The 16,140-nt window shown below is 42.9% G+C and overlaps 1 protein-coding gene across 1 annotated transcript; it reads left to right on the top strand.

Annotated features, from left to right (window-relative positions):
* Window positions 1–740: 740 nt before the first annotated feature.
* Window positions 741–12,931, top strand: LOC118611999. The gene is made up of 2 exons (XM_036232909.1): window positions 741–2,806; window positions 7,454–12,931. Exon 1 carries the CDS (start codon window positions 1,321–1,323, stop codon window positions 2,422–2,424), a length of 1,104 nt encoding a protein of 367 aa, XP_036088802.1. The 5' UTR covers window positions 741–1,320; the 3' UTR covers window positions 2,425–2,806; window positions 7,454–12,931.
* Window positions 12,932–16,140: the final 3,209 nt, after the last annotated feature.

The following is a 16,140-nucleotide window of genomic DNA, read 5'->3' on the forward strand; positions in this document are numbered from 1 at the left end:
AGGTACATATTAAATGCAACTAGGTTTATTTTAGAACAAGACACTTTAATGGGCAATATCACTATGTACGACAATAATATATTTCTGAGCAACCTAAGATCCAATACAAAAGAATTTCCTTTCTTCCTATTTGCGAATAATATTACCTCTTATAACTTGAAACAATGTCTCAAAGAAAATACTTATCTTGTTAAAGAACTCCCTTAGCTCATCATTCCAAAATCCCAAACAAAATCTCGCCTTCCAGCATTCCTCACCCACCCATACTCTTATGGCCCATTTCCCATCATTAATTACACTTCCTTCACTGTCAGTAATGGAACTAAAAAATACCTTTATCCAAGTGTAGCGATCAGACCCACTCCCATTCCCCTTAACTTTACCCACTTTGAACTATGCAACTCAAACTTCGAACCACTTATCGACCTGTACTGTAATATTTCCTATCACCTAAAACCTTCCTCGTGGTTTACCTCCTTTGGCACTACCTTACATCCCACTAAAACTAAAAGAATTTCTGGCTCTTTTTCCCTGGGCCGTCAATCTTACATGTTACCTTATCCGGATGGTGGGTGGAAGAAATCATTTCTACACCACTTTTCACCTGTCGCCAACCGCTCGGTACTACCATTCACTGACTTTTACTATATTCACAACCCCAGGGACCAATGTTTCCTCTCCAACCCCTTGAAAACTTGCGTTATTTATAGAGGCTGTTATAACTCTACCATCTGCTTATGCACACTCCATTTTTCCCCTATATTTTCCTTTGGAATTGACAAACCTAAACCCAAACTCTCAAAACGCCCTCCCATCATTACTTTGCCAGACAATCCCATTCGGCTCATCTTCCAACAGCAACTCTAACGAACTACCGTCTATTTCTCGCCTTCTGATTTCCTTGCTACATCACTTTCACCGAAATGTGCCACTCTTGACCCCCCAATTAATGTCAGAAATACAGCCTTTCCACAGCGCTTTCATGCTAATGCCAGAAAACTCTTGCAACTCGATATCGCCTCCTTTGGCCTTGCCTCAGCTTCTCTTTCTGTCAGCATCGCTAACTCTATCAAGCTTAACAGCTTTTCCTGTGACCTCAAAAACTTCATTTACAAATCCTCTGAAGACCAAGCAAAAATCGTCAAGTTCATCTCATCATCTTTGGACTCTGCCTACACCTTAGCAGCACAAACCCAACAACAAATCGAACTACTTAGACGTGCCTCCGAAGAATCAAATACATACCTTCAAAAATTGTATTATGATCTCGAAGACCTCAGATACCACTTCCAAAACTGCCAATTAGGAACTCAATGCCAGATGATCCAAGACGAATTGACTCAAGCACAAAAAGATCTCCTACTTCTCCTGCAAACAGGTCATGGATATAACCCCCTTTGGAGTGACTACACGACCCGAGTAGACTTTTCTACACCCATTGGCTGTCTCTTTAATAACTGTGAACTCCCTATTATCTCTACTATTGGTGGCGAACATCTCATCGCCTACCCAACTCTTAACATCCCTATTAGGCTACCTGACGACTCTTTCGCCACCCCTACGGGAGATTTACTATATGTTGACCCTTATTTCTTTGAAAAATCTAAACTCATAGCTTTCACTCCTCAAATCTGTATTGCAACCACCACCCTGGAGTTAAACACCTTTCCTGCTGATCTCATTCCTCATAACCCTACTCCTTACATCTATAATCTTAGATGCCATAATTTCATTGTATGTTTTTCTAACTTCTCTTACTTTGATCGTACCACCTCCCTAGACCTTAATGCTTCATCTGTTCACGACTGCACACTCATTTCCAATACTATGAATGTCACACTCTCTAATAGAATTCATTACACCACCTATGCAACTGAGTCCACTCTTTACTGGAACCCCACTATTCCCCTTATTCCCTCTATACAATCCCACCATTATTCTTCCCCTCCATCCTTCAAGAAATCCTTACAAAAACTTAAGGAACTTGAATCATCAATTCACAAAACTCTATTAGACTATGGCAAATCTGTTGACCTCCATCACCTCACCTGCATTCCAAATGCTGCATCCATCACTACTAAGAGAATCCTTGAAAAACTCCACACCAGCTGTTTGTCTACTGGCACATTTTTCTCCTTATGGAAAACAGTACCCTATGAACCAAATTGGAACCAAATGAACCCTATCACCTGGATTCAACCGGCTTTTCGGGACTTTATAATTTTTAGACTATTCTTAAATAAATTCTTCTTGTACTTGCATGCCTCTTTCTCATTAGTTTATTTGTTAGATTTACCAGACCAATTTTCTGCAAAAAACATAAAAAAAGACTCTGAACTTTCTCTGGTTCCCTTGGCCTTATGCCACAGGAACCACCGGGTGGAATGTTACGGTAGGCTGTATATGTGTACTCAGATAAGATAAACATGTGTGCATGTAACCCAGATAATGCAAACCCAAAAAATGTAAACAGGGTTTTACCCAAAGTGTGTAAACATATTTTGACTTAGTGAGATAAACAGACACCCGTGCGGCTGGTTGATAAGACACCGAAGACGTCATCATAGAGTATAAAAGGAAAGGAACTCTAATACGGACTGAGAGAGCGTGCTCCCTATCCTCCTGGGACTACGTTCCTCCGTCTCTTGGTTCCCGACTGCTCTGCTTTGAAGAAGAGGCCTCTGCTGATCGACCCTCGCAGATCGACAGCGTCCGAGCCAGCATTGACCCGTCACCGCTTAATACGTGTCTCGTGTCTGCCAGCACTGCCAGGTGGTCAGCTAGGACTGAAGTCCATCGGGATCTGGTATGATTAAACTTGTGCGATGCTCTGGCAGCTATTTGTGTGTGTGTTGTCCTTGCTTAGTTGGTTACTCGCTGGGCTCGTTATATATACATATCTCAGATGAAGTGCTCTGTGATGCTCGTACTGGCTTGGCCTTAGGGAGTGAGTTGAGCCACCCGTGCACACATCCACGGATAGGTTGGACAAGCAAGCTAAGGACAATTGCTTTGCCCTCCTGCCAAACAGAAACTAGTATCTGTTTCTCCAGCCTTCTTTCCACTCAGAGTCAAGACCAGGTGGGGAGTTCCAGCTAAGTTTTCCTTTGGGGGGCTGCCCTTGGGGGTAGCAGAAGAGTGGAAATGAGGTTTCTCTTCCTGCCCCGGGCAAGAACCACACCTTTGGTTAAAGGGAAGCCTCAAGCCTCTGCCATTTGGAACATGCCTCCAGGCAGCTGAGGAGACTTGCAGCCCTGACTGAGGAAAGAGCAGCCAAGTGCCCCAGCTCCTAGGACTCTGGGGTGGAGGTTGGGAGTGGAAGAACAGGAGGAAAATGGAGAACACTGTGTGAAAGTTGGTCATTAAAATCCAAAACTCTTTTGGGAACTTTGATTCCCAATTTGTCCCTTCCAGTGGAATCCTAAAGAATTCTGTGCTTTCTTTAACACAATGCCATCTTTTCCCACCCAGCCCTATACACACATACCACCTCCACCACCAGCCAGAAAACAGAGGGTAGTGTTAGAATGCATTCCAAGGAAGAACCTAAAACAAGTGGAGCTTGTATTCCAGGTTCTCCCTTGCCCTAGTTCCTTTAGGTTTCCCTTGACCTAAGGTCCCCCCGAGGTCCCATTCGGGCCCACTCTTCTCTCCATCACTCAACAAAGAATTAATCAGAATTGATTAGATGCCAAGTACTAGTCTCACAAATGCTGTGGGAACAAATTTCAGTCCTTAAATCCAGAAGAACAAGAACTGTAACTTTATTTTTCTAAAATGTAAAACTTTTAAATTAACAAATTCTGTTTCAAGTCCTTATTTAAACACGGCAAGTTCGCAATGATTCATGGGAAAGAAGGTCATTTTTTGACATCTCAGGGCTTTGTGCCTTTCTAGGGCTCCTGTGGAAGGATGGCTGCAAAGCTGAAAAATAGGTTTCCAGATTTCAAGCTTTCAGGTTCTCAAGATCCACAAATGAAACAAGGATGCAGGCCCACAGGAGACAGGCTTTCTGTTACTGGTGAAACAGTTAGCTCCTAGTACAGGAAAGTACCCCAGCAGTTGATCAGAGCTGACCCTTGAACAACACTGCATTTAAGTGGACCCACATACAGTTCAAACCCACAGGGTTCAAGAGTCAACTGTATTTTTGATTTGCTGTTGGGAACCCACATATTCAGAGGGCCAACTTAAGTTATATAGGGATTTTTGACTGCACAGATGGTCAGTACCCCTAACCCCTATGTTGTATAAGTGTCAACTGTATTCTAAAAGTCTCCTGAATTCACCTTGTCTTCTCCCTCTTAAAGATCCTTGGTTCAGACCCTCCTCACATCTCACCTGCACTATAATAGTTTATAGGTTATTAATAATTAACAGCTATTTTTCTGACCCCAGAGCAGAGCTGCTTCTCTTCTTCTAGGATATTCTCCTTCCAAATCTCTGGTCATGTGTCTTAAACGAGAACTGACACTAACTTGAGATCTCATTATCATGGCCACTGTTGATTGGAACAGGGGTGGACACCTGACCCAAGCTTGGCCAGCGAGAGCCCTTCCCTGGGATATTTGCTCTTGAGACAGAGGCTATAAATGTCATTCCCTGGTAGCAGTGATAGGGTTGAGATCTGAGGCCTTGGACCTGAGAGCAGCCATGTGTTAGCTTGAGAGACTGAAGCCAACACACAGAGAGAATTAGAGCTGGCTGCGGAACAAGGGACACAGTGATCCAGACCAAGGTTCTAGGTGTTCCGGAAACCCAGCCATGTATCTGATCTTACCATGGTCAGTGAGTTAATACATTCCATTCTCAGCCAATTAAATTGGATTTACACTTATTGCAACGAGAAAGAACCTGATAAGTATATTTCCTAATTGGTCTGCCTGCCTTCAGGCCTGCTAATGTTCAATCTATCCTCCAAATGGCTTCCAGATGGATCTGTCTAAATTGCCAATCCAGAGACACCATTTTCCTGACCAGGACTCTTCAATGACTCCTAACCATTGAAGAAAAAGTCTTTAGCACGGCGTTCCTGTAGACTTTGACATCTGAACCAACATTTCCAACCTTGTCTCCACCTTTTCCATTTCTTCAGTATACACAAGCCCACTCCCTGGTGCCAGAACCGTGTGTGCATGTTCACAGCTCTAGGCTTTGCTCAGACTTTTCCATCTGTCTGACGCGCCATTTCCTACTGAATTAATTCATACTTGTCCTTCCGGTCCCATCTCTGATGATAATGATGATGACTTTCCCCATATTGAACCAAAATCAGTTTCCTTAGTTTTAATTTCAAAGCACTTTATTCATTCACCATTCAGCAAATACATGTTGAGCAATTCCTATGTGCCAGGCACTGTGCCAGGAGCTGGAAACCCAGACAACATAGTTTTTGTTCTCATGGAACTTAGAGTCTAGGTGGTGGTGGGGGGGGGGTGCGAGGCAGGTAAGAGGATAGATATATCAGACAGAGGGCTTTGGGCTACAAGTAACAGAATAATTTACTCCAAGTGGTATAAGCACTAAGTGCTCTGTTGTAGCACGTAAGAAGTTGGGAGGCAGACAGAATTGAGAGTTGATGAATTCAGTGGTTGAATGATGTCTTGGTCTGGAGACATAAGGCAGATTAAAGGACCTGCCTTCTGTAACTGCCCTATGGATGAATAAATTGCAGTATATACCTACAATGAAATATTATTGAGCTATTAAAAGGAATGAAATACTAATACATGCTACAATGGGGACAAATCTCGAAAATGCGATGCTAAGTGAAAAAAGTCAGACACGGACAGTCACACATTGTGCGACTCTATTTATATGAAATATCCTCGATAGGCAAATCTGTAGAGACAGATGCGGATCGATGATTGCCACGGGCTCAGAGAAGGGGAGGCAAGGCAATGATTGCTCGGTTGCTATGGGATTTCCTTTTGGGGTGATGGAAATGTTTTGGAATGAGATAGAGAGGGTGGTTGTACAACACGAATGCACTAAATGCCACTGAATTATTCGCTTTAAAATAGCTAACTTTATGTAAGTCTCACTTCAATAAAGAAAATGAATCTACAAGTTTGTTCATTGAGACATGGTTTGAAATAGCAAAACATCGGACACAATCTAATATTCACCAATGTTAAATAATTCAGTCTATCCATCCTGTGGTATATCACTTAGCCATTAAAGAGAATAAGCTTGAAGTATATATACAAATTTGAAAGATCTCTGAGACATACTGTGAAAAAAAAGTCAAAGTACAACATTATAGTGTGATTCTATTTATCAATTATAAAACATATTACTTTATATGTACATGTGTATTAGTTTATAATTGCATTAAAAAGGCCTGGAAACTCAATGAAGTGTTGAGAATTGTTACTTCAGGGAAGGAGCGAAAAGGGCTTTGCACTTATTACTTTGTACATTGAAGTATTATTGAAACTTTTATGAGACCCTACCTGGGAAATACAACTTAAAGCAAAAACGAGGTATTGCTTTATACTCATCAGATTCGCAAAACTGGAAGACAGTGTGAGACCTGCTGCTGGTGGGCACGTGGGGGAGGGATGCTCTCCCTCAGCGCCGGCGGAAATGAGGAGAGCTGGAGCCTCTTTGGAAAGTAGTCTGGTGGTCTCTATTAAGTTAAAATTACATATACATTTTGACTCAGCAATCTCAGTTTTTAAAATAACAACTCTATTGAGATATAATTCACATAGCATACAGTTCACCATTTCAACTATCCAATAGTTTTAGTATATTCGCAGTTGTGCAACCTTCACCACAATCAATTTTAGAACATTGTCAGTACTCCAGAAAGACACCCTCCCACACATCACACACACACACACACACACACACACACACACACACACACACCCACCCATTAACAATCACTCCCCGTTCCCTACAACCACTCCCCCAAACCAGCCCTGGGCAGCCACCAAAGATCTATTTTCTGTCTCTTTGGATTTGTCTATTCTACACATTTCGTGTAAATGGAACCATATAATATATAGTCTTTTGTGACTGGCTTCTTTCTGTGAGCATAATATTTTCAAGGTGCATCCATGCTGCAGTAATCTCATTCTCGAGGGTCCATTCCATAACAATAAAAGCACCCATGCCTCAGGACCTATGTACAAGGATGTTCATTGCAAAAATTTTTATAGTAGCAACCAAAAAAAAAAAAAAAAAAAAAAAAAAAGAAGGAAGGAAGGAAGAAAAAAGAGAAAGAAAGAAAAAGAAAGCCCGGCGATGCCATGGCCCCCGCTAACAGGAGCAGAACAGGCACACCGTGGGCTGTTATGCAATACCACAGAAGAATGTGTTAGGGCTATGCCAGGTGAATCGAGGGAATTCCTTAAGCAAAAAAAGAAGGTACAGAAGAATGTGTATCATTTGCTAATCTAACTTTGATATAGAAACTAATTTAAAAATATTCCTTTATATTTAGGCCTCAGGGATGAATCTGAGAAGACCTGAACTGGGTTCACAGATGAAACTCTTGAATGCTGCTCAATCCTACTCACAAGCTCCATTGAGCCTAAAAAAGTATCTGAGAACAGCACAAAGGATGCATCTGAGACATAGTAGTTCCCTGGGGTCATCTCTGCTCCTGCTGCAGCAGGCCCCAGCCAGGGAGGAGGCTGCCCTGAACAGAGGCCTCCTGGGCTTTTGCCTTCTACCCACCGGGCAGCATCTGACTATGCCACTTAGTCAGCAGTCCTGCTGCTCAGCAAACCCTGTCTGCTACGCCCACTGTCCAGGGCTGAGAACTTAAACTTGTTCTCTCACTTTGAGTGAGCTCTCCTTTTTAATATCTGGGTCTCAGGTTGTGTGACTTCATTTGCAAGATTCAGGACTTCACCATTTCTGTTCACTTAGGAGTTTTCCTTATGCAGGCTTGGCTATGGCTCAACACAGTATGTGCGTAGATGGGAAAAGATAAGAACAGAGACATACTTGGCTGTAATCAAGGGCTACATGGGCGAGCTGGTAGGGGGTAGAGACCATGTGGGGAAGGGAACATCAGAGAGGGAAGGGGAAGCCCCTAATAAAAGGAAAACAAAAACAGAGAAGAACCACAGACAATTGCGTTTATGCATCTGAAGAAAATTTTACATATTTTAAGGCATATATAAAGAAGTTATATTTATTTAACTTCTTTAAACAAATTTAAAAATTGAAAGACAGAATATTATGCTACTTGGGTAATTTGAAAACAAACAAACAAACAAACAAACAAACAACAACAAAACACCAGCTACCTGTCTGCAAGTACTCAATTCTTGCCCCCCTCTTCCATAGCTTTCCTCAGGGAAGGGTTTTGTGTGGAGGGCTGTGAGCTCCTGAGCTGTGGTTTGATTTCATGTGTTTTCTTAAAGCAGCTTCCTAGAGTATATTAGCTGCTTTCCTACAAAATTTGACCATGAATAATTAAAATTAAGCATTTCAATCAAAGAAAACTCTGAATGATACAGTGCCCATATATTTCCTGTTTGTTGCTTTCTTTTTGATCCACCAAAAGTGATAATTTAATTAAGTTGAATTTTCCTGTCTTATTGCTGAATTTGCCAAGTTCCATTAAATTGATTGTTAGGTGAAAAAAGCAAATGAACTACAAGAAAATTTCATGTCAGAGGCCTGACTGACATATGTGTGTCTGAGGAAGAATTTCTAGGTCTTATTCCGAAACTTCTTGATGAATGGACACAAGCCTCAGAGGCAAGAAATTCTGGACTTGGATGAGTGGCTCAAAATTCTCAGTGAGTGATTGATGTCATCAAGAACTCTGGATCTTTCTGACATTCTTCGCTGGCATTCTCACATGCTGACTTTCCACCCTAGACTCGTTGCCTCATTGTAGTGAATTAAATGGTGGCTTCTCAAAAGATATGTGCACACAGAACCCATGAATGTGAACATACTTGGACGAAGAGTCTTTGTAGATATAATCAAGTTAAAGATCCCAAGATGAGGTCGTCTTGAATTAGGATGGGCCCTGACTCCAAAGATAAGTCCTAATAAGGGGAGAGAAGGGGTGAGGAAGCACAGAGAAGATGATGTGAAGACAGAGGCGGAGATGAGAATGGCGTCTCCAGGAGCCAAGGGAAGAAAGCGTTGCAGGCACCCGCCGGAAGCTGAGAGGCCTGGAACAGTCTCCCTCAGAGCCTCCAGAAGGAACCGACCCTGCTGACACTTTGATCTCGTATTTCTGGCCTCCAAAACAGTGAGCAAATAAATGTCCATTGTTTTAAGTTGCCAGTTTTGTGGTAACTTGTTACAGCAGCCCTAGAAAGCTAACAAACTCATGCTCTAAATGTGGCTGCTACATCACAAAAATCACATCCGCACACCATTATAGTCAAGTCAAAAAGAAAGAATTTGACTTTCATTAGCAGACATTTACTCCCTTTACTTCTTAATAGCCAGGTCATGTGGTTGGTCACCCCTGGATGTAAGAGAATTTGGGAAAATGAGTATTTGGCAAAAATAGTAATAGGAGTTTGAAATAGTGGGGGAGAGCAATTGGGAGGGGGAGGGCATTTTTAGTTGTCAACAGTGCCTACTGTCATTTAGTGGGAGTGGGAGCCAGCAATCCTAAAAGTTTTACAACGTGTAGTCCATTGGAACACCCTGGAGATTGATTGTGAGTTACCGCTGCAGACTCAAACCCGGCCGCCCTGCTGACTCGAAGCAGCGAGTCAGCGGGGCAGGAGCGCTAGCCGGTGGGCAGGCAACTAGCGGTGACCGCCACAGCATGGGAAGGACTCACGGTGATTCGAAAGCAAATATTCTGCAAGGCCACGGCGTCGAAACTGCTTGGGATTGTAGCAGGTTTTCTTGTTTTTTTGTTGGTGTGTGGCCCGATTCGTTCATTCATTCATTTATTTATTCAATGGACACGACTCAAACTGACTTGAGTAAAAAAGTTTCTATTACTAGTATATATAACCAAAAGTCAGCAGGAAAATTTACAGGATCTCCAGGGGCTCCAGTGCTGTCATTCAGGACTTGGTCTCTTTCTATCTCTGTCCTTTGTTTCTGCTTTGTCATTTAAATAGGCTCCTCCCACTCAGAGGTGAAGTGGCCACCAATCATTCTGGGTTCACATTCCAATGTCTCAGGTCCCCCCTGGGAAAGAGAGCTTCTTCTCCCAAGTGGTCCAATAAACACCCCTACACTAATTATAATCGGGCCATCTGGGGCAAGTACTCATTCCTGGGCCATCTCTGTGCCTAGAGGACAGTTATACAACCCATCAAGGCTCGAATGACATGGTCGGCCCACTGAGCAGAGAGGAGGGGGTGGTGGGAATTGGGTCATATAAATTACATGGCTCATTTGTGAAGAGTGGTATGAGGTATGAGTTTGGAAAGATTTGAGGGGATGCTTTTGGTTTCTACTTAAATAAAAAGATTAGCCTATTGTTAACTATTTATTAACCTTGCCAGAAGAAGAAGAAGAAGTCCTATAAAATCAGTAGTAGGCACACAGACCTGCAGGCATGTCAACAAGCAAGAGCTTTAACTAGCGCTGTTGTTTATGATTTCAGAGGAAAAGAGAATTGCTAAAATGATTTGATCCCGTAAATGAAAATGGTCTTCTCTGTTGACCATTTCTATATTATGTGAGCATCTCACACCAGGGTTGTAAACTTTGGCTTTTGTGTACAGCCCATTTTTCACCAGAGTTTGACAAACACCCCTGCATTCTGTTAAGCCAGCTTCAGGCACTGGCAGAGGAGAGCTCTAGTTCACAGTGATGTGGCTTGGCTTCATTCTGGGGTGAACTCCCTGGCACACTTGTCTTCCCTGAAAGAGGACTTTCCCAAAAAGGAATGAGGAACATGGAGAATGCCAGCCTGGCCCCCAGCAATGGCATGATGGTGGGAGCCCTATGTGTATTAGATCTGCATCTTTGAAGGGTGAGGTTCACAGCTTCAAGTTCTCTGCCTCTGGCTGCCTCCCCAAGCAGGGAATTCAGTGCCGAGCACATTGCGTTTAGTTAACGGCTTGGTCGCAGAGTGAAAGATGAAGTGCACCTCAGATATGCTTTCTCCCTTGAAGATTCCCTGAAAATTAGGGACATGTAAACTGCCTGGAAATGCTCATAGGCATCCAGGTGTCAAAAACAACAGCTGAGCAGACTGGGCACGCAGGTGTGAGTAAGGCTGGGCGCGCAGGTGTGAGGAGAGCTGCCATACGGCAGAGTACTTCTCAGTGTTTGTATTCCGATGCTGTCATGTTGTTCCCTGTTTTTACTGCATATTGATTATTGAAAGGATATATCGATCAGGCATGAAAATGTCATCAAAATATCAAAAATCAAGGTTACATATAACTAAATATATTTTCTTGCGTGAATGTCAATAATAACGATAACTAACATATTCTGTTCCAGACACTCTACTGAGCACTTTATATGTAACATCTCATTTAATCCTCACAAAGTCTTAATGAGGTACCTACCTATTCTTCCCATTTTATGGATACGAATAATGAGCCTAAAGAGGTCAAATTACTTGCCTAAGATCACACAGTAATTAACAACACTGCGATTTAAACGCAGCAAGATTGACTTTTAACTACTATCCAGTTCTAACCCTCACCATATATGGAACCATACACGACATGTTTGTTTTGATTAAAAACACATACCTTAAAATAAGATTGGGATACCTTCCGTAATGGTTATTTCCAATAATTACAGGAAATCCCTAATTTCCACATACTTCAGGTTCCAGGAACTGGGAAGGCTGGGAACACTGAGAGATTAAGCCAAACAGAACTCATCTGCCCAACTCGGCCCAGGCCGGCAGGTGCAGGACACACCTGGGAGTGTGTCTCAGACACCTGGGAGAAGCTCTGAGAGTGTGAGCTGGGTCCCAGGTTTCCGGCACTAAGGAGCTTCCCAGGCAGAGTGACAGTGGATGGGCAGGTACCAGGAGCATTAATTATCTCTGAGTCCAGCCAGCCGGGGACTGTCAGAAACAGTTTTCTATCTAGACCAGGGTCAGAGGTTCTCCTACTAAATATAGCCAAGCCTGGCTAACTCTGGAAATCAATGCTGTATCAAAGGTTTATTATAGTTCATGAAACTCTTGAGCAGCCAAAACCCTCCTTGAGGGGACAGCAAGGAGTCAAAAAATGGCGACTGTGTTTTATAAAACCTATTTAAATAAGTGCCTTCTCCATCTACCATGTTGGGTTCAGTGACACGGAGGTGGATAAGAGGGCAGTGGAGGATTGTGCCAGCTTACGCCTCTGTCCAGAAGGAGGGGACAGGCTGGGCCACAAGATGATGGATGGATGGACAAGGCCCCAACACTCCAAGAAGGAACCACATCCACTCCTGCTACAAGGGCCGTGATGTTCCAACACAGGATTGTGACTCCGTTCTTCCCGTCAATAAAAACCCTGCGTCTCTGATAATCCCTGATTGTTCCAGCAGTTACACTGTTGGAAAAAAACATGTAAACCTTCCTGCATCGATTTAGACTCATGTCTTCTTTTTCTGCATTTTGTGAATGACATTTATGGCTTGTCATCTGCGTCTCCAGGCTAACAGGAAGTACCTGAAGCGAGTTGTCCGTCTCTACATTCGCCTCTCCTCCATAATAACCCCGGATTCTCTGAGGCCAACATCTAGCTGCGGTGTGGACATATAAACCTCACATAGTACTCTAACGACCTGGCTTGGGCTGACCCTAGAAGGGGACTTCCCAAGCATCCCAAGTTATCACGCAGACAGCAAAAGTGATTATTTTAACCACTCTTTGAGTGTACAGTTCAGTGGCATTAAGCACATTCACAAGGATGTGTAACCACCACCATCCTCCATCTCCAACTTTTTCATTTTCCTAGACTGAAACTGTTTCCATTAAATAATAACTCCCCAATCTCCCCACCCCATCCCCAGCTCCTGGAAACCTCTATTCTACTTTCTGTCTCTATGAATTTGACTACTCTAGGTCTCTCATAAAAGTGGAATCATACAGTGGTTATCATTTTGTGACTCACTTATTTCACTTAAATAATGTTTTCAAGGTTTATCTATGTTCTAGCATGTGCCAGAACTTCCTCTTTTTAAGACTGAATAATATCGCATGGATATACAAGTTTTAATTTATCTACTCATCTGTCCACTAAAAGTGGGGTTGCTTCCGCCTTTTGGCTATTGTGAGTGATGCTGCTATGAACATACATGTACAGATATCTGTTGGAGTCCTGCTTTCGATTCTTTTGAGTATATATCCCGAAGTGGATCAGATTGCTTTTTACATTATATGTTAGGATACAGACAGCTTGTAGTGTATGCTCATCTTCAGACTTTGCACTTCCACCCCAGAAGAGGAGATAAAGCCAATTCATAAACAGCAGCCTTACACAGCAAAGTGTGGCACAGGCAATATGATACAGTGATCTATAATAAGGAACATATACAACTGTGGGGGTGGAAAAGTCAATTCTCCTTTTACCCTTCTGAATTCTTCTGGCTGAAATCATTAACAAGAGACAGATTAACAGGAGAAAATGGTTATTTAACATATGTAGCATAAGAAATGAGGACCAATTCAGCAAGTAAAGCTTATATACCACCTCGAGATATGGAGGAAGTGGGGGAGGGGGTTATGATTTGGGATTTCAAAGGGGCAATTCACATGGTGATGGAAAAGCAAATGTTTGGTAAACAAATGTTTGCCTGGCTATCTTAAAAAATGGGGCACAGAGAGGACTTTGATCAAAAGGGCTTTGCTGGGCTCCTCCCTGTCTATGACACACCAGTTTATACTAAACTACAATTATCTGTGCTGATTGGCTCCCTTTCTGGAGCAGGTCCTCTGTGTCAGTTCTTTTTGGCAGTTGGAAAGAAGGTCAAAGATTTTTCCTGAGTTTTTCTTTTCTTAAAATTAACCAGTTTAAAATAATCAATATCCCAAAAGGCATATTTTGGGGTGGTAAACTCTGCTTCCCCTCAGAGGCAATTTCAAGTTCCGAATAATCTCTTGATCATTTGTTACTTACTTGTAAGAGCTACCTTAGATTTTTCTGTGTAGATGAAGACATCAGATTTCTGAATAGTAAAGTATTTACTCAAGCAAAATAATAAGAGTAGACTTGAATTAAAGAGCTAGCTTCGCCGCTTAACAGCTGCGTGATCTTGCGGAGATACTTACCAGCTCTCTGATTCTGTTTCCTCATCTACATTAAATGTTAACATTAAGAGAACTTAACCATGTAGGAGTGTTGCGAGAATTAAGAGAAACAGCCTATAAAGTGCTGAGTTCAGAGCTTGACATTATGCTATCTGTTCAATAAATGTTAGTTTGAAAAAAAAAAAATTCACCAAAGCTTGGCTCAATGACAGAACTAAAGGAGTTACTACATTTTTAAGAATGAGAAAAAATATATTCCTCAAAGTGGCCGCATTTTACTATTGAAAGCAAACTGATGGACCGTCTAACATTGGCATGATGATGATGATGATGGTGATAACGATGATGATGATGACGGTGATGATGAGGACGATGGTGCTGGTGGTGGTAATGGTGATGACGACAGTAGGTATTTTTTGTTTGTCACACCTCTGTGTCCGGCCCTGTGCTAAACTCTACACAAATTATCTCATTCGACCTTTATTAGCGAACTTACAAGGTGGTCCTCATAGTCCCAGGACACTGAATTTTTCAAAAATTAAGGCGCTCGCCCGAGGCCACGCAGGAAGTGGTGGCCCTGAGGGGCTCTCTGGTGTGTCTTCCATCCTTTCCGAACGATCGCAGTCGGCCCGGTGCTGTTTTTCCAAAGATACAGCAAATGATCTGAACCTTTCTAGAAAGGGGAAGTTTCACTCTTTGTTATTTCATTTTTTTTCTCTCCTTTTCTAGAACCTTTTCACGGACTTCCCGTTTTCTAAAATGTGTTAGAAAAATTATTAAAAATAATTAGAATTGAGATCCTTGGATACCTTTGCCCCAGACACAGCAAAAATCTTATCCAAATGTATTGTGGACACAAGACTCGATCTGTTTTCCTCCAGACTAAAAGATTTTAAATCCTGGTTATTTTTCTTTTAAATAATTGTTGTAGTTTTGATATAGAATTTTAAAACTTGAAGGGGTAGGGAAGGAGGGAATAGTCCTGGTCATTGTCTGTATGTTACAGGGGTCTTAATCTAGCCTCTGCATTAAAATGGGTTCGATGGTGGGTAGGGTTACTTACAATAGCTTTCTGACTCTGAAAAGAGATGTTTAAGATTCTAGAATGAGCGAGAAGTACAGAGTTACCCAGACTCAGTCTGCTGGAGAACCAGGATGAAAAATAATCAAGGGGCAAGGTGTCCAGAAAATATCCCAAAAGGCATCAGCTAGGACAGCTGCAGGCACTTACACAGCACAGGGGAATCCAGCCCCAGCGCACCACCCTGCCAGGCAAAACGTCACACCTTACAGGACGCTGAAAATCAGCACACCCAAGGGAGAAGGAGGCTGGCTGGCAAAGGAGCCCACCTGGCTGAAAGCAGCGACCGGAACCAGGGCAAGTGCTTCTGCAACTCCCGACGACCTGCCTTGTTCACCAGGGGGCGCCCTCTCCTCCTGCCAAAGCTGACTCCCCTGGTCACCAAGACACCGGCGACATTCTCAAGGTTGTATCTCACCTGGTTCTCCATCAAAAAGTTTGAGCCAGAGCAGTGTTTCTCCAAGCCTGATGGGATGACCCTGCCTACACCAGCATAATGACCTGAGACGCTCGGTCCCCTCCCAGCCCTGCTGAATCAGAATCTAGGGGCTGTGGCTTGGGACTCAGGCTTTTAAACAAACTCTCCAGATCTAAACTCAAGGGTAGCAACCACTGAACAGCAAACAACTTGAAAACAGAATCGCCGTGTTGGTCGCTGTGGCCTTGCTGGAGCCTGGCACAAGGTGTACGACTAGTAAGTGATCAGCAACTATTCAGTAACTGAATGAATGAATGAATGAATGAATACCAGAGGCTGCTTCATCATCGTTCGTTGGGGGGTGGGGGAAGGGACCAAGGTTAACTCACAAAGGAAGGGTCTCCTGGAGGGCTCAAGCCTGCTGAGGCCAGGGCGAGGCCTCCCAGATGCTCGCTTGGGGCTTGGCATCTTTTGTCTGCCCCT

This window comes from Rousettus aegyptiacus, unplaced genomic scaffold, assembly GCF_014176215.1.
Source record: "Rousettus aegyptiacus isolate mRouAeg1 unplaced genomic scaffold, mRouAeg1.p scaffold_m13_p_15, whole genome shotgun sequence".
Classification (NCBI taxonomy): domain Eukaryota; kingdom Metazoa; phylum Chordata; class Mammalia; order Chiroptera; family Pteropodidae; genus Rousettus; species Rousettus aegyptiacus.

What these genes read in the sequence shown, in the direction of transcription:
- LOC118611999 (XM_036232909.1), top strand. Translation starts at nt 1,321, where the DNA reads ATGATCCAAGACGAATTGACTCAAGCACAAAAAGATCTCCTACTTCTC.